This window comes from Macaca nemestrina, chromosome 1 (assembly GCF_043159975.1).
Source record: "Macaca nemestrina isolate mMacNem1 chromosome 1, mMacNem.hap1, whole genome shotgun sequence".
In the NCBI taxonomy this organism is placed as follows: Eukaryota; Metazoa; Chordata; class Mammalia; order Primates; family Cercopithecidae; genus Macaca; species Macaca nemestrina.
In genome coordinates, this window is record NC_092125.1 from 32,076,396 (window position 1) to 32,100,874 (window position 24,479).

At 36.2% G+C, this 24,479-nt stretch overlaps 1 protein-coding gene across 15 annotated transcripts in view; it reads left to right on the forward strand.

The window, feature by feature from the left end:
* LOC105484451 (RAB GTPase activating protein 1 like) overlaps window positions 1-24,479 on the forward strand; it is a 796,528-nt gene that overhangs the window by 66,899 nt on the left and 705,150 nt on the right. For 12 of the 15 annotated variants that reach the window (XR_011607830.1, XM_071069699.1, XM_071069706.1 and 9 more), the window contains 4 exons: window positions 3,390-3,560; window positions 5,626-5,818; window positions 15,186-15,396; window positions 19,208-19,382. Coding sequence is in view for 14 of the 15 variants with exons in the window: in XM_071069699.1 (XP_070925800.1) it covers window positions 3,390-3,560; window positions 5,626-5,818; window positions 15,186-15,396; window positions 19,208-19,382 (750 nt within the window). In the remaining variant the exon portion in view is untranslated. The remainder of the gene's footprint in view (window positions 1-3,389; window positions 3,561-5,625; window positions 5,819-15,185; window positions 15,397-19,207; window positions 19,383-24,479) is intronic. The other 3 variants (XM_071069690.1, XM_011746062.3, XM_071069700.1) reach the window with 1 other exon arrangement.

Below are 24,479 nucleotides of genomic sequence, written 5' to 3' on the forward strand. Positions count from 1 at the left end.
TTAGTACAGGCACTATGGAGAACAGTTTGGATGTTCCTTAGAAATCTAAAAATTGAGCTGTCACATGATTCAGCAATCCCACTGCTAGGTATATACTCCGAAGAAGAGATATCTGCACTCCCTTGTTTATTGCAGCACTACTCACAGCAGCCAAGATTTGGAAGCAACTTAAGTGTCCATGAACAGATAAATAAAGAAAATGTTGTGTACTATTCAGCCATAAGGAAGGAGATCCTGTCATTTTGCAGCAACATAGATGAAAGCAGATGTCATTATGTTAAGTGAAATAAGCCAGGCACAGAAAGACAAAGTTCATACGTTCTCACTTACTTCTGATTGCCAAAAAGTGGAATAATTGAACTCACATAGATAGAGAATAAAACAGTGATTACCAGAAGATGAGAAGGGTAGTGGGAAGGTGGGATGGGTAAGGGACATGGGGATGGTTAATAGGTATGAAAAAATAATTAGAAAGAATGAATAAAACTAGTATCTGCTAGCACAACAGGGTGAATGTGGTCAAAATTAATTTAATTGGACATTTAAAAATAAGAGAATAATTGAATTGTTTCTAACACAAAGGATAAATGCTTGAGGTGATGGATACGCCATTTACCCTGATGTGATTATTACGCATTTCATGCCTGTATAAAAATATGTCATATAACATATTAGTATATACACATGTACCCACAAAAATTAAAAATAAAGGAGTAAAAGAAATCGATTTTTAAATAATTTTATACTGCATATAACCCACGTACAAGTAGCGCCATTACCTTATAACAGGATATTTCCAATTCCTCTCTCTCCCTCCCTTTTTTTTTTTTTTTTGCCATTTCTGTCATGTTTTTTTATCCATGTGGTATAATCATCCAATATATTGTTAACCCTTCCTTTTATCACTAGATCCACGTTTTTGACCTATATAATTTTCTTTGTGTCTGAAGAACCACTTTTAATCTTTCTTTCAAGTCAGGTGTGCTGGCAGTGATTTTTCTTGGTTTTTGCTTGTGTTAGAACTTGCTGTGATTAAGGAATTATAATGAGAAAGTGATGGGGCAAGGGTGTATTGGGCCTTGTAAGTCTTGGGAAGAAGTCTGAATTTTATTTAAATTTTAGTGAAAAGGTTTTGGTCTGGAGTTTTCATATATTCTAATTTATTTTTCAATAAATAAATAAATAAATAAATAAATAAATAAATAGGTGGCTTTGTGAACAATGACATAGATTGAGGGAAGAAGACTGGAAGTAGAAGATGGGTTAGGAGGCTTTTATAGTAGATAAGAGCATTGTTTGGACTAGAGTGGTAGTAGTGGTAGACAGAAAAATGGATAGATGTGAGGCTTATTTTGGAAGTGGGTCTGACATGACTTGCTGATGTGAGGAGTAAAGAAGTGGAGGTGAAGATGATATCCAGGTTTCTTGTTCAAGTAACTTTGTAGAAGATGGTGCTGTTATTTACTGAAATGGTAAATCAGGACTGGAAACAATTTTGGAGGAGACATTAGGAATTCCATTTTGGTCATGTTTCATTTAAGATACTGATAAGACTTCCACGTGGAAATATCAAGTAGAGAGGTGGATTTCAGGGCAGGAATTTAGAGAAGACATTTGAGTTGGGGTAGAAGTTTGGAAGACTGTTAGCCTATAGATGGTATTTTCATCCATGACAATGAGAGACATTACTTAGAGTGTGTGAGAAGGGAAAAGGTCAGGATCTGAACTCAGGGAATTGCCAACATTTAGAAATCAGGTAGAGGAGCAGCAATCTGAGAAGGACTTGAAGGATTAACCAAAGAAAGACATCTGGAATATGTGGTGTTTTGGCAGTTAAGGATTCATTGTGCAGTCTGAAAGAGTAAAGACATGGCTTGTAACACATTCTGCATTTTTAGAAACATAATATACAAAGTGAGAAAAAACCTTTAGAGGACAGATGAATGTTGCTGGAAGGATTTTAAAAAGAAAGGGTGTTAACATGCATAACAGAAATAAATGATGGCTAGCTAATTACACTGGTCCAGGAGTATGGTTATTATTTTGATATTCTTAAATTTTTGATTTTTTGTAACGTTGGAACGTAATTACTTTTGAAAAGATACACATGTAACTTGAAGCTGGAATCAGTCTTTTTATTGCCAAGAGTAATGGTGTTAGTGTCACCTAATGGCCAAATGGAATATTGCAACTATATTTATAGGCTATAATGAAAAAGGTAACCTAATTAGAACTAGAAAAATAACATTTCTGGGAGGATTTTAGGCATGGATCAGTAGACTTACTATGGTTTACAAGGTCCTGTGTTCTTTAGCCCTAGCCTGCTTGTTCTGTCCCTCCATCACATTACTTACTTGGTCACTGAGCAGATTGTATAATAGGGTTCTTTTTTGTCTTTCAGTTTTAGGCTCAGATATTTTCCTCTCAGAGAGCTTTTTCCTACCACCTTAGTTTGTCCCTATACTTCCCACAGCTACTGTTTGTCACATTAACATGTGTATTTTTTGCATAGCCTTTAGAGTGACTTGGAATCACCATTTGCTCAGTTTCTTGTTTTCTCACTAGTATGTAAGCACCAGAAGTGCAGGCTACTTGTCTTCCTTATTCACTTTGTAACCTCAGGGCTGAGTTGTGTCTGTTATATAGTATATATCTTCAGTTGAACTTAGTTGTGTGAGTACATGAACTTCTGGGTATGATAGTGAGTGTTCTTTCTATGCTGTAGAGATCTGTCGAGAAAACAGAATTACACTGTCTTTGATTACTGAAACATTATTTGCTATGTGAATGCAATATAGAAGCTTTTTTCTTTTTCTTTTTGTTGTTAATAAGTGATAATGTGTCAGGAAAGAGAAGCTATATGTCTTAGGATGTTGAATTCTGTATTAGTCAACTTTAGTTACTCAGAAAAAATATTTGCAGGTACAATATTCGGTCTTGAGGAGATAAGTTTTTTTTTAAAGTATTTAGATTTAATTAGTATAGCAGTGTCAGTGAATATGGTTTTGTGTCTGTGCATGCATTTGTAGGTATTTCTAGTATCGTTTAATTATTTCCTCTATTAAAAAGAAAAGAAAACAGTATTTCTGAGAGAAATGAGAGAGTGTGTGTCAAGTAAACAGTGATAAATCTGGTTGAGATATGAACTGGTTGTGTAAATTTTTAGGTAACAATGTGACTCTATTAGTCTGGAAACTTAGGATGAAGAGCAAGTACATTTCCAAGTGGCTCAGTCCAAGAAGGTAGCTTTCCTAACTTTGAGATAATTATCTAGCCAGTAGGATTCTTCACATGAACCGTTTTTAAAGCTTTATTAGTTCATGTTTTTAATTAGTTCATGTTTTTAATCAGAAGGGTTTTTTTTTTTTAAATCCCTTTCGTTTTTCCAGGTGGATGTGGGAAGAGAAATTTGTAGAACTGAGATGGAGGTCAGAGCTTCATTACAGAAGGTTAGTGGATCATCTGATTCTGTGGCTACAATGAACAGTGAAGAATTTGTTTTGGTTCCTCAGTATGCAGATGATAATTCTACAAAACATGAAGAAAAACCTCAACTGAAGGTATTTTTTTCTTTTCTACATATGGTATAATTTTTAACTTATATATATATATAAAAACTTTTGGATTTCACACATCTCCTGAGGTAAGTTTCAAATATATATATTTATATATATGCTGACTTTAAGTCATATATATTTATATATATGCTGACTATAAGTGCTGACTTTCAGAATAAAATCAACGTTTGATTTATCCAGACCCTAATTATTTGGTTTGTATATTTTAAAAAGTTCTTGCTTTTGGTTATTTACCTTTTAATTTGGAATTTTAGGGGGAAGAATAAAAGAGGAAAAAGAAGAGAAAGGATTTTTTGCTGAATTAGACATAATGGTTAAAATTTACATTACTTTATCTGGATGTTTTTGTTTCTCTTACTGCTGGGTTTCAGAAGTTAATGAAATGTTTTGCTTTCATTTGAGAGACTTTTTTTTCTTCATGATTTTTATGTTTTAAATCAGCTGGTAATGTTCCATTGTGTGATTTAACAGTCGACTTGTCTGAATGTTTTTAAAGCATATTTTATATTTTTAGCTTTTGAGTTTTTATTTAGATATAGTCCCTTTTCTTTTTCACTTTTGTGTTACACTTTCTTTTTTTTTTTTTTTTTTTTGAGACAGAGTCTCGCTCTGTGGCCCAGGCTGGAGTGCAGTGGCTGGATCTCAGCTCACTGCAAGCTCTGCCTCCCAGGTTCACGCTGTTCTCCTGCCTCAGCCTCCCAAGTAGCTGGGCCTACAGGTGCCCGCCACCTCGCCCGGCTAGTTTTTTGTATTTTTTAGTAGAGACGGGGTTTCACCGTGTTAGCCAGGATGGTCTCGATCTCCTGACCTCGTGATCCACCCGTTTCGGCCTCCCAAAGTGCTGGGATTACAGGCTTGAGCCACCCTGCCCGGCCTTGTGTTACACTTTCTAAGTCAAAGAAAAGGAAGCAAACAAACTCAGTTATATAGGCTTGAAGATGGTATAACTATCCTCTAGAAACAGGAATAGGAAAAGTAGTTAAAAGTGCTATGTATTATTTATGACTTTTATTTACTGTTAACTATGGCATCAAAGGTGTATTAGTATATCAGTCTAATAAAATATATTCTGAAAATGAGATTACTAAATGTTTATGTTAAGAATATATTGTTTTATAATTTTATTTAACTAATCAATGACTTTATTTTTAGATACCTGTATTTTAGCATTGTTTAAGACATCATTTATTTGCTTAGGCTTTGTGTCTCACCTGCCTTTGAGAAAACTGTCAGTCAACTTAAGTGTAAGGAAATTAACAGGATTCATCTTGGGGGCTAGCAAACAATTGGTAAAGAAATAGAAATATGGTTATGCTATGCTAACAAGAAATATAACCTTTTAAATAATATTCATAATAGATTCTATTTAAATTTACCTATTTTTTCCTTTAGACATGTAAATTTAAGGTTATCTGATTTTTAGGATGTGTTCCTAAAAAAGAAAAAGAAAAAGAAGGGCCAGGCATAGTGGCTCATAGCCTGTACTCCCAGCATTTTGGGAGGCCAAGGTGGGCGGATTGCTTGAGGTAAGGAGTTCAAGACCAGCCTGGCCAATGTGGTGAAATCCTGTCTCTACAAAAAATACAAAAATTAGCTGGGTGTGGTTGTGCACACCTGTAGTCCCATCTACTTGAGAGGCTGATACATCAGAATCGCTTGAACCCAGGAGACGTAGTTTGCAGTGAGCCGAGATTGCACCACTGCATTCCAGCCTGGGTGACAGAGTGAGACTCTGTCTTTAAAAAGAAAGGGAAAAAAAGATAAATACATCTCTGTAAATAGGATCTTATATTATATAAAATGTAGTTGGAAACTGCCTTAAGTGTTTTATAAAGAATCCTTTTGTGAAACTAATAATCTTCCTCTAATTTCGTTTTATAATCTGGATTTTAATGTATTATATATGTGAAACAACTTCTTAGTGTTTTAGTAACCATATTTAAATATTTAGATTGTTTTAATTTCTTCTAGAAATGAAATATTTTCATAAAATTTAGCTTCAAAACTATAATAGAATTGAAATAGAATTATCTTGCTCTGTCTGTAGATAGTTTCTAATGGTGATGAACAATTGGAAAAAGCCATGGAAGAGATTTTGAGAGATTCCGAGAAAAGGCAAAGCGGTCTTCTTGTTGATTGTCAAAGTTCCAGTGAGATTTCAGACCATTCATTTGGAGATATTCCAGCCAACCAAACAAATAAGCCATCTCTTCAGTTAATTTTGGATCCGTCTAACACAGGTACTGTATTGAATTCTTAGAAACTATTGAAGAAATGGTATAAAGTAATGGTGAAAATTTTAAGATGAAAATCAGAAAAAATTATTAGCTTTTTTCAAGCTTTCAGTTCTCGTTGAGAGTTTCCACTTCGGTGGTCTTATGTTTCTGCCTGTATCTCTGCCTATAAAAACCAGGTCTTAATGTTCTTTGGGAATAAAGACTATGTCTGGGTCCTCATTTTACACTCAGTACTTCATGCATGGTAGGTCATTAACAAGATACTTATTGAACAAGTGAGTAAATACTTGGGCATCACAGAATAGTATAATGGAGATAGTCTTTCATATGATGTGCCTTCTTACTCAGTTTCACTAGACTTATTTAAAGTTATATTTAGTAAAACTCTAAGTAAAATATATCAATTCCAACAGTGTATTAAATAATACATATATCTATGAATAATTAGGATTTGTACTTTGAATACTAGCTAATAAGTCAAGATGCTTTTGGGTGCAAAAATAAATAAAACCAAAACCAGCTCCAACTTCAGCTGGCTTAAACACCACAGGTATAGTTTGATCTAGGCTCTGATGGTGTTTTTTGGTATACTACTCAGCTGTGATCTCTAGGTTACCTTTCTCCTTAGCTGGTTACAAAGTAGCTACCAGCAGAAACTGGTAGTTAAGGGAAACTGGTAGGTTAGGTGGCCTGTTTATGCCTGGTGGCAAACAGAAAGTCTTCATTCTTTTACTGATTTTTAAAATTTCTCTGGTGTCAGGGTCTCATTCTGTCATCCAGGCTGAAGTGCTGTGATGCCGTTCAGCCTCCTAAGTAGCTGCGATGGCAGGCATGTACCACCATGCCTAGCTAATTTTTTTTTTTTTTTTGTAGTGGTGGGGTTTTGCCATGTTGACCAGGCTGTTCTTGAACTCCTGGCTTCAGGCAATCTGCCCACCTCAGCCTCCCAAAGTGTTGGGATTATCGATGCAAGCCACTGCACCCATCCCTGGCCTATTTTACTGATTAAATAAAAGTTCTGAGTTTCACTCTGATTGGACCAGTGAAACCATTTTCTAGTGGTGAGGGAAATGACATGAACTGGTAGCCATAGGCCTGGGTTACATTCAAACCTCTAAATAAGTCACTGTGACAGAGGGGATGGGATTATCCTAATTGGCTTAGGGAACTCATGATTCATTTCTGAACCAAATGAACCTTGGTACAGGGTAAGTATAGGTGTAGCCAAACTGTTACACAATAGGGCTATGATGCATTTGTGTAGGGAATGTAATCACAGTGCTTTCCATGGCAAGGATGATAAAGCATTAGAAAAATCTTTCACTGTGGTTTACCACATAAAGTAGTGAAGAGCGAAAAAGTATCAATAGATAAAGAACAAGCACTGGATACAATTTAAAATCCATTTTATGTATATGCACATGTAAAGTTCTTGGAAAACTTAGAAGGAAACTTGCTTAACCAAGTATCTATCAAAGTCTTACGTTTTATGCTGAAATTTAAAATCCATTACCATCAAGATATATTGAAACAGGAACAGTTAGGGCATGATAGTTATCACCATAGCTCTTTGACATTGTATTAAAGAATCCAGACAATGCAAGATGACAGGAAAAAGAAATGAAGTGTCATTAGAAAAAAAGTGAAAAAATTCTCATGATTGGTAAAGTATTTAAGAAAGGGAATGGATAAGCTATTAGATTTAAAGACTTTTTGCCAGGCATGGTGGCTCACGCCTGTAATCCCAGCACTTTGGGAGGGTAAGGTGGGCAGATCACTTGAGGGTCAGGAGTTTGAGACCAGTCTGGTCAACATGGCAAAACCCCGTCTCTATTCAAAATACAAAAATGGCTGGGCGGGGTGGCTTAAGCCTGTAATCCCAGCACTTTGGTAGGCCAAGGTGGGCAGATCATGAGATCAGGAGTTAAAGACCAGTCTGGCCAAGACAGTGAAACCCCGTCTCTACTAAAAATACAAAAATTAGCTGGGTGTTGTGGCATGTGCCTGTAGTCCCAGTTACTCGGGAGGCTGAGGCGGAAGAATCGCTTGAACCTGGGAGGCGGAAGTGGCAGTGAGCTGAGACTGCACCATTGCACTCCAGCCTGGGTAACAGTGATACTCTGTCTAAAAAAAAAAGAAAAAATTAGCAGGGCGTGGTGGTGAACGCTTGAAATCCCAGCTGCTCAGGAGGCTGAGACAGGAAAATCACTTGAACCCAACAGGTGGAGGTTGCAGTGAACTGAGATCATGCCACTGCACTCCAACCTGGGCAACAGAGTGAGACTCCGTCTCAAAAAAAAAAAAGATTTAACGACTTTTAGGAAGGTTAGCAGCAACAGTAGAAAATAAAAATGCCATTCATAATACCAACAAAAATAACAGGTATCAAGGAAGAAACTAAAATTTATGTAAAATTTTAATAAAGAAAATTATAAAATATTATTGAAGGAAATGAACACCTGAATGAATGGGGAGAGATGCCATATTGATTGCTAGGAGTCAACCTTGAAAAGATGTAACTTATCTCTAAATTAGCCTGTAACTTGGGTGGGAATTTCAAATTTTCAGTTATTTTTATAAACTAATTCTGAAATATTATCTGGACAAGTAGAGGTACACAGGAAGAAAATTTTTAAAAAGAACGTTATGTATTAAGATAGACTACAGAGTTACAGTGATTAAACCAATGTGGTATTGCTTTGTTATAGAAGTAAATCACTAGAACAGGGTACCAGAAACAAACCTATGTATATAAAGGATTTCAGTACATGACAGAATCCGCTTCACATATCACTGGAGGAAATGGTAACTATGGAGGAAATGATAACTATGCAGTAAATGGTGTTAGGACAATTGCATCTTTGAGTGGAATAAAATAAAATTAATTTCCTTAGTTGTACATAAAAATTATTTTTAGTGAATAAAATATTTAAATGTGAAAAATAAGCCTGTAAGAAGGAAAAATGGAGTGTATTTTTGTGATTGTCAGGGTAGGAAAAGCCAAATCAGAAAAGGAAAAGATAGATGCATATCATTATAGAAAAATTTAAGTTTGGACTGGGCATGGTGGCTCACACCTGTAATACCAGCACTTTGGGAGGCCAGGGTGGGTGGATTACTTGAGGTCAGGAGTTCAAGACCAGCCTGGTCAACATGGTGAGACCCCTGTATCTACTAAAATACAAAAATTATCCAGGCATGGTGGTACCTGCATGCCTGTAATCCCAGTTACTTGGGAGGCTGAGGCAGGAGAATCGTTTGAACCCAGGAGGCAGAGGTTGCAGTGAGCTGAGATCATACCACTGCACTCCAGCCTGGTCAACAGAGTGAGACTCCATCTCAAAAAAAAAAAATTTAAATCTGAGTGCAAAAGACCATTCAGGTTATCTGTTTCTTCTTGAGTGTACTTTGGTGTTTTCATCTTTCAAGGAATTGGTCAATTTCACCTAAGTATGGGGAAAGAGTTGTTTCTCTGTTACAGAGTAATATTTTCTTATTATCCTTTTAATGTCTGCAGGATATGTATTAATATCCTCTCATTCCTGATACTGACATATGTATTACATTTACATACATTGAAAAACCTACCAGTCTAATATATTTTGCTTTCAACAGCCATACATATATTTCCTTGAGCACTTTAAAAATGCTTTTCCAATGTCTTCTCATCTCCATTGTTTCTGACAAGGAATCTGAAGTGATTTTAATCAGTGTTTTCCTATTTGTAATGTGTTATTTTTCTTTGCTTTTAGTACTTTTATTTCATCGTTTTCTTTTCAGCAGTTTGATTATCTGTGAGTGGTTTTCTTTGAGTTTATCTTTTTTTTTGGATCACTGAGATTCTTGAATCTGTAACTTTATATCTTTAACCAAATTTGGGAAGTTTTCACCCATTATTTGTTGGTAATTGTTTTGTTTCTACACGAATCTCTTTCTCTTCTGGAACTCAATAGACAAAAATGGTAGACATTTCCATACTGTTTTTACAATTCCTTGGCCCTTTTCATTGTTTTCCCTATGTTCAGGCTCACTGACTCTTTACTTTGTTAATCTCCATTCTGCTATTGAGATGTCTTCTGATGAATTTTTAATTTTAGATATTGTATTTTTCTGTTTTAAAATTTACATTGGTTTTTTAAAGTTTTTTTGTTTCTCTGTTGATAGTTTTAATATTTTTATTCATTACAAGTGTTTTCACGTTTATTTTATGGAGTATTATTATATCAATTTTAAAGTGTTTGATGATTTCAGCATTGGGACATCTTGGGATTGATCTGTGAATTATTTTTTCACTTGAGAATAGGTCACCCTTTTGTGTTTTTTTGTTTGTTAATTGGCTTGTTCCCCAGATTTTTTGAATATTATATTTTGAGACTATTTCTTGTTAAAATCCTCTGAAGAATGTTGACTTTTTTTTTTTTTTTAAAGCAGACATTCCACCTGGTTGTGTCCAGACTGCAAGATCTGTCTTGCTTTCTGGTTCCGAAGTATTTTCAATTCTCAAAACCTTTGCTGTGCTTCTTCAGTCTGTTCCACATGCATACACAGTTAGTTTACACACAGAATTAGGTGTAAACTTCTTCAGCTCTCTCCTCTCTGAGATTTCCCCACACTCCTTGGGCCCATTTTCCTTCTACCCCTCTGTAGAAAGACAGGTTTCTTTCTTAGAGTTTTTGCTGCTTTGTGCTGTTGTGCAGAATCTCATGTCTGGAGCTAACTTTAGGACAAAGTGGTGAGAGAAACGAGAGGAAAAAATAATAAGAGATTTTCTTTTCCATTTTTGGGTTATAGGGGCCTCTTTGCTTCAGTATTTCAGCCTTTGAGACACTTCTTTTCCTCCAGGTTGTAGATGCTTACAGTACTACCGCCACTACCAGCATTTCAGGTAGTTCTGTGGTTGGGGCTAGCGGTAGAACTGGGAGAGAAAACAAAACAGAAACAAGTCATGATTTCTCAGATACTCTCTAGTTTGCAGGGACTTCTTTTTCTGTTATTTGGCCAGAAAGATTGGATTTCTTTGTTTTGTTGCTCACTGCTGTTCTGCAACTCAGGCCACCCTTAGATCAAAGCTGGGAGGTGATGATGAGAAAAATGGAAAACTCACCACCGTAACAGAGGTTCAGGTTTTTACTTTCCTCTCCAATCTGGCTGTTCCTGTTTACTTTTTAAAAAGAGGCTGGATGTGGTGGCTCACGCCTATAATCCCAGCGCTTTGGGAAGCCAAAGTGGGCAGATCACTTGAGCTCAGGAGCTCAAGACCAGCCTGCGCAACATAGCAAAACCCCATCTCAATGAAAAAAGAAGGAAAGAGTCCTCAGGTAGTTGCTTTTTATATTCTGTCAAGAGTTTTCAGTTACAATCTGTGGGAGAGATAAATTATAACAGTGGGAGAGAGAAATTATAACAGATTATAACAGACTTATCACTTCAATTTGACTGGTCCAATTCAATCATCTTGAGTCTGATTTTGCTTCAGCTATTTTGAAGTTCTGCTATTAAGGGCACAGTCACTTAGAATTTTTGTGTTTTCTTAATGAATTGACCGTTTTAGCATTGTGAAATATCCCTTTTCTTTTTGTTAAAATTCCTTGTCCTGAAGTCTAGTTTTTCTTATGTTAATATAGCCACTTTTGGTTTCTTATAATTAGTGTTTACATGGTATATATTTTTGTTTTTCCTTTTTTTTTAAAAAATTTTCACCTATTTTTATCTTTAAAGAGTGTTTATCATAGATACCTTTTGAAAATCCAGTTTGATAATCTCTGTCTTTTAGTTGGGTTTAGACTAGGGTAAGTAAACTACTATCTGTGGGCCAAATTCCACTTCTTACTTGTTTATGGTGTGGTTTGCAAAGTAAAAATGGTTTTTACATGTTTAAATGGCTGAAATATATCAAAAGGAGAATAATACTGTGACATATGACACTTATATGAAATTCAAATTTTAGTATTCATAATTAAGTTTTAAATTTTGTTAAAAAATCTGTGGAGGGTTGTTTTCTCACTTGTATAAATACTTGCATAATATTGTAGATTTTGTCTCTTGGCCCACAAAACCTAAAATATTTATCATATGACCCTTTACAGAAAAAGCTGACCATTAACTTTTTTTTTTTTTTGAAATGGAGTTTCATTCTTGCTGCCTAGGCTGGAGTGCAATAGCACGATCTCAGCTCACTGCAACCTCCACCTCCTGGGTTCAAGCAGTTCTCCTGCCTCAGCCTCCCGAGTAGCTGGAACTACAGGTGCACGCCACCACACCCAGCTAATATATATATATATTTTTTTAGTAGAGATGGGGTTTCGCTATGTTGGCGAGGATGGTCTCGATCTCTTGACCTCATGATCTGCCCGCCTTGGCCTCCCAAAGTGCTGGGATTACAGGCATGCGCCACTGCGCCCAGCTGACCATTTACTTTTGTTGTAATTTTTAATATATTTGGATCTAAGTGTACTTACTGTCTTGCTGTTTGTTTTCTCTTTGTCTCTTCTGTTTTTGTTTTTCCCCCTCCTTTCCTGCCTTCTAGATTATTTTTAATGTTCTATTTTATCTCCATCATTGGCACATTAGCTATATAATTTTGTTTTATTATTTTAGTAGTTGCTCTGGAGTTTATAACCCAACTCTAACTCATGTACATTCTAATACTATCATAACACTTCATGTACATTGTAAGAATCTTTTGTTACCTTCTAGATTTTATGCTTCTGCTCTCATTCCTTTCACTAATACATAGGTTACAAATTCTACAAAATACTTGCATAGGTTGGAGTGCAATGGCAGGATCTCTGCTCACTGCAACCTCCACCTCCTGGGTGTTTTTCTTTTTGGCTTTAAATAGTCTGTTATATTTTGAAGAAATTAAAGAGCAAGGAATATGTCTTTTTCTCATATTTAACTTCTTGTGCTCTTCAGTTTTCTCTGTATCATTTTCCTGTAGCCCAAGGAACTTCCTTTAACATTCTTCTTCTGCAATTTAGAAACTGCTGTTATATCCACCTGGGGAATATTTTACTTCAGATCTTATATTTTTTCAGCTCTAGAATTTCTTTTGGTTCTTTTTTATGTCTTTCATTTTTCTTCTTATTTTGTTAGATGTTTATCTTTAAATCCTTGATCATATTTATAATAGTCGTTTTATAGGCCTTATCTGCCAATTCTATCATTTGTTATTTTTGGTTCAGTTTCTGTACCGTTTTATATTTGGGATTTATAGAGTCATGAATCTTGGTTTACACAGATTTGTAAAATACCTCTTCAAACAACTTCTTTTTGGCCTTCTCTTTTCTCTTTTTTTAAATATTATTTTTATTGTTTCTCTCTAGTTCCCATTCATCTTATATTTTTTATTTTTTTAAGACTCTAGTTACACGCTATGTTAGATCACTTGAACTACTTAATCACCCAGGCTCATCAGTCTTATTGTTGCTGCATAAGTGCTTGTTACATTAAGAAAAGTATGTAATAACCTACATGTATATAATAATCTAATACAAAATAATTTAAACATATTAAAATGTATTTGTAGGTTTTTATTTATCCCTTTTGAAATACATTGTAATGAACTGACTGAAACAGGAAGAGAAACATGTTTCAGTGGTTGAAGAATATGGTAGATGAAGTAGTTCATTTTGAATGGCTTTAGTTCCTTAACAAAAAAGTCAGTGGTGAAGTTGCATATTTTAGTATAATATTTAGGAGCTGCAGTGGGGGAATTTGAAATGACTTCTGTGAATTATTTATTAAAATCCTATCCTACAAGAGGAATCCTGGTAATGGCAGTCTGAAAATTCTGCAAGGACCTAGTTCAAGTGATACATTTATGCTTAATTTTGTGCAGCATGAATGTAGGTAACAAAGGGGAAGCCAAGCAGAATGTGGATTTTGGGTAGGGGCATGAAGGGAGAATGTTATACTACCTGGTATACGCAGATGGATGCTCTCTAACCACAATTGGACCTTGGCTGCCTGCTGTTGTTAGAATAAAATGAACAGTTTTTTTTTTTTTTTTTTTTTAAAGAATTTCATTATGATGGGGATGGAATTGGTTGAAGCAATCATAGATTCATTCTTCAAAAATAATTATTTTGAGAAAAAAAAAATTCCACTGGAACACTTAACATAGTTCATAGAAGCCAGCAAACCAGGAGTGAGGGAAGTAAGGAGCTTGACATTTGTTGTTGGTATGAGATGTAACATTTTAACATAGCTTTTTTTTTGCTTAGGAAGTTAGGCTGCTTAATAAATGTGGTGCAGTGAAGGATCTTTACAGTCAAGAGAAACTTTTAACTGATTTACTTTTGTTTAGTCCTCATTATTTTGGGGCTGATTCGCACTATCTTTAGTGTAGTTTTTTTCTCCTTATTGTTCTATATCACTTGTTAACCAAAAAGTGGCAGGTCTCAATCTGTAGAGGTTTACTTAGTCAAGGGTTTAGTATGTACCTGGGAAAAACATAGGTCACAGGAGTAACTGTGACCTGTGCTTTTCTAGAGGGGTTTTGGGAACTTCAGCGTTTAGAGGGGAAAGTGCAAGAACAAGTTAAAAAAGAGGGAAAGGTAGGCGGTAAGGCAAATGGTTGCTTTCTTATGAGGCTTTGACTAGCCTCAATAAATCTACATTTTACATGTGAAAAGAAGTAGAGGAAAAAGCCAGTTACACATTCATCTTAGTGTAAGTGAAGGGATGATTTCTGGTCTTGTCCTGTGTCTGTGAAGATAAGCTGATAATTGAAATTGTCAGGATGAGATTTGACAGAACTCAGCTTTAGAGCTAGTTTATAGGGAGGATACATATTTTAAAAGATTTAGGGGCTCACAAGGAATTTCCTTGTGAGTAATCTGTGAGGGAAGCCATCTGGGGAGATATGTGCCCTTCTATCGTTGTGGGAACCTGGCATATGGATGAGGCTATGACACAGGGTTGTGAATTTACAGCTATCTGGGAACAAAAAGAAGGCAGTATTGTGTGACTCGGTTCCCAAGCTTATCTTTTGCTTTGGCATAGTGAGTTTGGAGACCAGAGGTTCTGTTTTCTTTTACATACTTGTAGTCTATATTTTTGATTTTTTTAAATATAAAGCTTAAATTTTTTCTCTCATCTGAAGAACTTATAGCTAAGTAAGATAATATTTTGAGAGACTTGAAAGTATGAAATGGCTGACTCTGGAACTCTGACATAAGATTTAGGATTATAAAATCCTAGAATCCTAGATTTTAAATCCTAAAATGTTAAAATATAAAAGAAATGAAAATACAGAGAGACCTATATTTTATTTGAAATATTTCATTTCTTTTTGGGCATTGGCAAGATTATAATGATGGTGGAGTTTTGCATTGACTTTTGAGTGTTTCTTTTTTTGTTTCTTCAGAAATTTGTACACCCAGACCATCTTCTCCAGGTGGACTACCTGAAGAAGATAGTGTTTTATTTAATAAACTGACCTACTTAGGATGTATGAAGGTTTCTTCCCCACGTAATGAAGTAGAGGCTTTACGGGCAATGGCAACCATGAAATCTTCCAGTCAGTACCCCTTTCCTGTTACCCTGTATGTACCAAATGTTCCAGAAGGTTCTGTGAGGTAAGCTCTAATTTTTTTTTTTTTCCTCTAGACACGTATTAAGTCTTTTGGGTAGTGGCAAAAATGTTACAGCATCATCAGGTGTAGGACTTGCTGTGAACTCACTGTAGACATGCAAAGTAAACATGTTTAGGCTTAAGACTGTGTTCACTGTTTGAAAGGGGGCATTTGAACAATTGTATTAGTCTATTCTTGCACTGCAATAAAGAAATATCTGAGATTGGATAATTGATCAAGAGAAAAGGTTTAACTGGCTCTTGGTTCTGCAGGCTGTAAAGGAAACATGATGCTGGCCATCTGCTCAGCTTCTGGGAGGGAGGCCTCAGGAGGGGAGGCCTCAGGAAACTTACAATCATGGCAGAAGTCAAGGGGAAGCAGAATTGTCTTATATGGCAGGAGCAGGAGCAAGAGAGAGGGGGGAGGTGCCACACACTTTTAAACAACCAGGTTTCATGAGAACTCAACTATCATGAGAACAGCACTGAGGGGATGGCTAAACCATTCATAAGAAACTGCCCCCATGATCCAGTCACCTTTCACCAGGCACCACCTCCAACACTGGCGATTACAATTTGACATGAGATTTGGATGGGGCTGCAGATCCAAGCCCATATCAACAATTACGCTTAGAATATTATAAATAGAAATAAAACTGTAAAAATACTTGTAATGTGCATTTCTCTATCCTGAATGAGCATAAAAATCTGCCTTCAGCTTGTCAGGTAATAGTGGTTGAAAGAAACTGGAGTGAGCCATAGATTTTAAGTTACTTACATTAGACTGGAAAGAAGCAAAATGACTTTTTCCTCTTATGCTTAATTAGGAATAATACATTATGTCAGCTGAACCTTTAGTTTCTTTAAATGTAACTCAGGGCCGGGTGTGGTGGCTCATACCTGTAATCCCAGCACTTTGGGAGGCTGAGGCGGATGAATCACTTGAGGTCAGGAGTTCGAGACCAGCCTGGGCAAAATAATACAAAAATTCGCCAGGTGTGGTTGCGCATGCCTGTAATCCCAGCTAATTAGGAGGCTGAGGCAGGAGAATTCGCTCAAACTTGGGAGATGGAGGTTGCAGTGAGCGGAGATCACGCCACTGCACTCCAGCCTGGGTGACAGAGATCCCATCTCAATTAAAAAAAAAAAAGTCAGACAATGTTATTCTCCTACATTCAGTCTTTGCCTCAGTCACACTTGTGGTTATATTTGAAATCCTTATCATGGTTAGCCACTGTTGACCTATTGCTCCAACTTGTTCTTCCCTTCCTCCTCCTCCTTCCTTCCTTTCTTCTTAGCCTGTTTGTGCTGCTATAACAAACTGCCATAGACTGGTGGTTTACATACAACAGATAATTATTTTTCACAGTTCTTGTGGTTGGGAGTTCCTAGATCAAAGCTCCAGCATATTTGGTGTCTGGTGAGGGCCTGCTTCCTGGTTCATGTGTTCTCTCATGGTAGAAGAGAGTGTAAGAGCTCTCTGGGGTTTCTTTTATAAGGATACTAATCTTATTCAAGAGGACTCCCTTCTCTCTCACTCTCTGTCCTTCTGTCTCCCTCCTCCCTTCTCTCTCTTCATTCATCAAAAGAAGATGCAGATTTGTGTGTGTGTGTGTGTAAGATATGCAAGAATATGAAGATTTGTTTACTTGCAATGTTAGTACCACTTTCCTCTCCCTTTCTCTCTCTTCATTCACTACATTCCAGTTATCCTAGCCTCTCTGTTCATTCTCATAGGACTTATCAGTCGCACTTCCCGCCCCAGGACCTTGGCATATTATCTTTATTCTCCCTAAGTAAATCTTTCCCTGATTTTCCAATGTTTTTTGTTTCATCTTAGTAAACATTTTATCATAAGAAGACTTCCTTGGTTATATCATGTAACCCTCTTTCTTCATACTGGGCTTTTTTTTTAAATAGCACTTTTCTTTGAATAGATATTATATTTATTTGCTTATTAGTTTATTGGATATCTTCTTCACTAGATTATAAGCTTGTGAGAATAGCTTCTTTGTATTTTTCCCTGCTGTAGTGTCAGTGGCTAGGGAAGTAAGTGATTCATTGCAAGATTTTAGCAAATATTTGTTGAATGAACAAATAAGCAGACCAGGTCAAAGAGAGGAGGTTGAATTTGTCTTGAGCCTGGAATATTCTCTGAAAGTTGCTTTAATCTTTTTAAAACCCTGTCTAATTTGCCTCATTCTCTAAAGTTTAGAATGTGGGAAAACTTAGGTAAGTTCCGAGTACTAAAATAATAGCGATATAAATTTAGAAAATTTTGGTAAAAATGCTTGGAATTTTTCAGGAAGGGGTTTTGCATGTATATTGTTTGTATGTTGGCGTCTAAAAATGTCAAGATGTCTTTTTAAAGAAAAATTGTTTTCAAAATGTCTTCTATGTTATCTGTTTAGCTTCAATTTGCCAAACACACCTTGACAGAGATTTAGTGTTTTGACTTGCCTCTTTATTCCTGGGGTTGTCCCCTTACCCCTCAGTTTCTTAATTTCAGATCTTGAAGGGGTCTTGAATGTGTAGATCAGTCCAGGACTTAGGATTGTTTTTTGTTTTGTTTTCGTTTTTGTTTTTGAGACACAGTTTCACTCTGTCGCCCAGAGTGGAGTGCAGTGGCATGATCTCGGCGCACTGAAACCTATGCCTCGTGAGTTCAAGTGATTCTCATGCCTCAGCCTCCTGAATAGCTGGGAATACAGGTGCCCATCACCATGCCTGGCTGATTTTTGTGTTTATTAGTAGAGATGGGATTTTACCATGTTGGTCAGACTGGTCTCGAACTCCAGACCTCAAGTGATCCACCCATCTCGACTTCCTAAAGTGCTGGGATTACAGGCATGAGCCTCTGTGCCCAGCCAGGACTTAGGATTTGTGTAGGGAAAGTCAGAGAATTATTTGCTTCCAAATCCCACAGACTCCTTTCAGCTGTTGTATTCTGTTGTTGAATTCATCTTTGGAACCACCTGACCTTTTCTGTGGTAGAAAGGACCTCAGTTGAATAATGAACTGGGGCTTAGATAAACTAATAGGTGCTGCTGAGAATAGAAGTGGGCTCTTTAGGGATAGTCTATACTGTTCTAGACTGGCATTCCTTTTGTCATAACTGAAAAAGACTAGATTTTAGGGATGGGTGATATAGTTGTTACCAGGCATGTATACTTAGCTTTGGAGTAAATGAGTTGGATCATAGGAAACATAAGAGTGAAGAAATTGTCAGAAGATAATAAAGAATTTGTGTGTATGTGTGTGTGTGTTTGCATGTGTGTGTGTGTGTGTGTTATGAAAATGAAGATAATTTGTTCTCTCTTGCATTGTTAGTTCCAGTTTATTTTTGTGATTTTTAAGATACTTTTGATTGGCCGGGTGCAGTAGCTCATGCCTATAATCCTTGCACTTTGGGAGGCCAAGGCAGGGTGGATCACTTGTGGTCAGGAGTTCAAGACCAGCCTGGCCAACATGGCAAAACCCCGTCTCTACAAAAAATACAAAAATTAGCCCAATGTGATGGCGGGCACCTGTAATCCCAGTACTTGGGAGGCTGAAGCGGGAGAATCACTCAAACTCGGGAGGTGGAAGTTGCAATGAGCCAAGATTGGGCCACTTCACTCCAGCCTGGGGGAAAGAGCGAAACCGTGTTTCAAAAGAAAAAAACAAAGAAAGGGGAAAAAAGATAGTTATGTTTATATATCATATATTGTCATAGTAAAACTATTTGTTCTTTTTTTTTTTTAAACCTAACTGGAAATATATCTTTGTTCTTCGATAGTTAATATTTTATCTAACTTTTCATTACTGTTCTACAGAATCATAGACCAATCCAGCAATGTGGAGATAGCATCTTTTCCAATCTATAAGGTTTTATTCTGTGCACGTGGACATGACGGAACAACAGAGAGCAATTGCTTTGCATTTACAGAGAGTTCCCATGGTTCAGAAGAATTTCAGATACATGTTTTCTCCTGTGAAATTAAAGAGGCAGTAAGTATACTATAGTGTAGCAATTTGCTATAGAGATGAATTAGGGTAACCTTTTTGAGCTCTAATTTCACTGTTGTATAAATACATTACATAAATTTGGAGCATATTTCTAAAGACAAAATTAGTATTTGTAATGACATAGAACTGAATGTGGAAAGTCAAGTCCGGTATATCTGTGTAGGTAGGGCACTCTCACAGCTTAGCAATTGTCATAGAAAAATACAACTGGATGAGTTGCCTTTCTACCAAACCATGGTAGTGAATTACCTATGCTCAGAAGGGAGACTATTTTTGCAGTTCTCTTATTACTTTGCCCTAGTAGATTTTTCCATGTGATATAAAAAAGTGCCTATAATGATACCTGTTTCTCTGATGGGCTGGATAGTTGCATATTGCTTTCATTTAGATATTGCATTAATATTATTTTATTGATCTGTGTGGTTTTCACTGGTGATTATTTGTTTTGTGCTTTCTTGCTCAGAGGCTATATTTTGCTTCAGAGAATTGGCTTAATTAAAAATACAAATGCTCACATAGAGCGGGTATAACAACTTGTTGTCCTTTGAAAATGCCAGTAAGTTTTTTTTATAGCAATTATTAATTGGTAGATTATTGTTAGGAGAAATGGTTTAGATTAAATGCTGTTAAATGCATAGGGAAATCTTCTTTTCTACATCTATTGAATTATCCCCAATTTTAAAATGTTGCACTATTAAACTCTTAGTACTTGCAGCCATTTCAAAGGCATTCATAAATGTGTGTGGATGGCAACGTCTCAGGTATGTTTGCTTGTAAAAAAATAAATTATCAGCAGAAAGTGCTGAAAGCAATAGTTATTCTAGCTTGTATCATGAAACATGAATAAATCATTCTGTTAACAGGAGTTTTGGGTTTATTTCTGGCCACAAAATGGGAATTCATGGAAATGTAGATTTCTGTGAGTTTGATACAAAGCATGATGTGGTGTCAGTTCTTGTGCCCTGGTAATCAGTTTGCTTTACACTAAACTGAACTTGCACAGATGCATAAAATTTAGAGTGTAACTGTAGAAATTATCTGTCAGAACCCATGCCTTATGAAAGAAGTTGAAGTTTTGTGTTTTGTTTTTTAGACGGGGTTTTATCTATTTTTTTCCCCAGCACTTATATATCTATGTGTATACTGACTTCTTATTCAAAATGGTCTGATAGATAAGAGAGTGAATGCCTGTAAGTTTGCTGCTAGTGTGCCTGGCATATAGTAGTGAATATAAATATGCTGAAGGAATATGTATGTTTTTGTGAATGAGGGGGGCTATTTCTGATCCTTACGAACTCCACTACAGAGGTGGGGAAGCAGATGGTAGAATCCTGGCATTTCATGTTGGCAGCCATCATTTAACACACCTGTGTGATTTCTGAATCACTGGAACTCAACAGCAAGGAAATGAGCTTTGAAGACCTGGAGAACCTGCTGCTTGGAGAGAGAAATGCTGCTGCAGAAGGAAACTGAATTGCTGCAAGAGGTTTCCATAACTAATGGTATGAAACTGTCTTCTTTTGGATTATAGCATTCACTTGGGTTTAGAGTAGGGGAAATGTTTGTTATTTTTGAGAGCTTATCGTGGTAGGTAAACAGTGGGAAAAAACTATAGGAAATTCTTGGCCAGACCATTTTGGATATAGTATTAAATAAATGCTCTAGATTTCTAGAGAGCATATTTGTTCCATTGCACATTGTAAGCAAGTTATCTCCATCTATTATAAATTTTTTAGAGTGCATTTTAGAAAGTGTTACATTATGCAGGCATTAGTGGTAAAATATATTGTTTGAAGGAGAAATACATGACAGTGGTCATTAAACCTTCTTATGAAACATTATTTCTTTTTAAAAAAATTTAAAAATCCTCCTCCAGGTAATGAATGAGACATCAGTTCTAAATGAGGAATAACCCAGTATAAATAGAGAGCTTATGCCAGGCACTGTGCTAAGCATTCATTTGATACTCATAACAGCCCATGACCAGGTGGGTCTTATTAGACAAGTGACTTTATGTTTCTCTTTGCCTGGAGCAGTTCTACTTTATGCTTATTGTCCAGGTTATTACTAATACCCTCATTTTTATTCTCAAAAGTGTTGTGGTTTGGATGAGAAATTGTGTGATTACCCTTTGTTTATCCTGTGGCTAAGAGACTGGGTGAGAGAGCTGGGTTTTAAATTGAAGTCTTTGACTTTGAAGAGCCATACAGTTTTCAATAACAACTTTCCTGTTGCTTACATATTCTAAAACACAAATGTGGATTTTTGTATTTTAGTTATGTTTTATAAAGGGATTTATTGGCAACATAGCTTGCATTCCAGTTACTTTTTGTATTTTATCTGACCCTTTTACAGAAGCTGTCCAACATCTTCCTCTCTGCCCTAAAAAATAATTATGCTTTTAATTAATCTGAAGTCTTTTAGTTACATTTACTGGCCATCTGGTTGTCTAGTTCCCAGAAGTTTTCTGTTCTGTGATGAACACCTTTAGTCGTTAGTATTTCAGTCCCTCTTGATGGGCACAAACTGTTTGCAGATAGTTCAGGAACCAGGTGACAAACAAACATTCTTACTGCTTAAGTATGTACTGTCCAGTAATGCCACACATTTATTTATTTATTTATTTATTTATTTATTTATTTATTTTATTTTATTTTTTTACAGAGGTCATGGATGAGAGCTGAAGAGGTTTGTCGTTAAAGGAAGATTTCTGAAGCAGGAGTAGCAACATGGCTGCCACTACTGTCACTGTGATGCTTATTTCACTATAAAACCCCTCAAACTGCAGGCACCAACAGTGGTAGAAGGGAATCCCAGTGAGGGTGATGACTCTCTTGGACACCTGTGACACAAGGATTAGGAGGTCCCACAGAAGGGTTAGGACACATTTGACTTGCAACAAACACTTTGCTGTGCTTCTACAGGACCCTGCTGGAGTAGATTTCAGTAATCTATGGCAAAATGGTTGGACAATCCAACCAGAAGTATCTTGAGGTCAATGATCTCTGTATAAGGAGAATGATATGCTAGGCTTCTGCTGAAGAATTGCAGACCAAGCAAGGTATCAGAAAGTGTAGTAAAAAAAATACAAGGAGGCACCTGTTCTTGTTGCATCTTTGTGGATGTATTATATAAAACTTTTAATAAGATACTTTTAAAGTGTTGAGTCTTTTTAAGATTATGTTTCTACTAGCTAGTGTAACCATTCTATTCAAAGCAGATTTTGATGATATTTGTATGTTTTAGGATACTATTCAGTATTAGAAACTCTTGAGTGTTACATTATAGGAGCATGTTTTTTATCATCTGGTGTTAAAGGCATTCAGAGATATTTCTTGATAAATATCAAGGGCATCATTGGGAAGATATTTATTCTTATTGCATTGGGGTTGCAGATATGACACTGTATAAAATAAAACCTGTTCCTTGCATGGGAAAATTTATTTTTCTTTTTCTTCGAGATGAAATTTCACTCTTATTGCCCGGGCTAGAGTGCAATGGTGCAAACTTGGCTTGTTGCAACCTCCACCTCTCGGGATCAAGTGATTCTCCAGCCTCAGCCTCCCAAGTAGCTGGGATTACAAGCACGCACCATGATACCTGGATAATTTTGTATTTTTAGTAGAGACAGGGTTTCACCATGTTGGTCAGGCTGCTGTCAAACTCCTGACCTTAGGTGATCCACTTGCCTGGGCTTCCCAAAGTGTTGGCATTACAGGCGTGAGCCACCACACCCAATGGAAAATATCATTTCTAAACAAATATTTAATTGGTATGTTAGCTAAATGCCTCATTTTGGAACATAATTCAGAAGTTGTCTTGTCCATGTTTTCCTTAAATCAATTGATATTTATGATTTTTAAAAAGTTCCCTGGTAATGTGCCTCTTATTTTAGCTCCTTCCCATGAATAATGTATTTGAGCTAGTTGTTTTAAAAATTTTAATACATACCTTTCAAGGTATGTATTTTTCACATTTATTTCTTGGGTGAACTTTTTTTTTTTTTTTTTAAGTGGAGTCTCCTAGGCTGGAGTGCAGTGGCAAGATCTCAGCCCACTACGATCTCAACCTCCTGGGTTCAAACGATTCTTCTGCCTCAGCCTCCTGAGTAGCTGGGATTACAGGCACATGCTACCATGCCTGGCTAATTTTTACGTTTTTAGTAGAGATGGGGTTTCACCTTGTTGGCCAGGCTGGTCTTGAACTCCTGACCTCAAATGATCCACCTGCCTCAGCCTCCCAAAGTACTGGGATTACAGGCATGAGCCACCATGCCTGGCCTTGGGTGAACATTTTCTTGATATATGGTGTTTCTAAACGAGTGGGTTATCTTTCACCAATATTAATGAAAAGACTTCATCTTGGAGAAACTAGCTATGTTATTTATTTTAAATAAATACCTTTGTTACTTAATAACAGTGTTTTGGACTTTTAAGATGTAATACATATTTGAGAATTTGGAAAATACTGAAATAAAAAAGAAAATAAAAGGTGCTTAAAATTCCGCCACAGTTAAGATTTTGGTGTATCTCCATTCCGGATATCTACATGTGCTGTCCTCCCTGCCTCTTCAAAAATAACAACAACAAACTCAAACAGATATACTGTTTTGTGTTTAGTATTTTCTATAGATACTGTTTTCTGGAGTAAGATTGTATTATTTATCAATAAACCTTTTCCTTCTGCAAAGAAAATTCAAGACTATTGGTGTATGTGTTTTAATAGTGTGACATATATTGAAGTATTTGCCATGGAATGTGTTTTTAATTTTCTTTTCTTGATGTACAGTCAGCCCTCTATATTTGTGGATTCTACATGAATGGAGTCAACTAACCATGGCTTTAAAATATTTGATAAAAGTGTATGGTTTCATCTGTACTGAATATGTATAGCCTTTTTTCCTTGTCATTAGTCCCTAAATGATACAGTATAAAAACCATTCACATAGCATTTATATTCTATTAGGTATTATAAGTAATCTAGAGATTAAAGTATATGGAAAGATGTGTGTAGGCTCTATGGAATATTACCCAATTTTATATAAGGGACTTAAACATCTATGGATTTTGGTATCTGGGA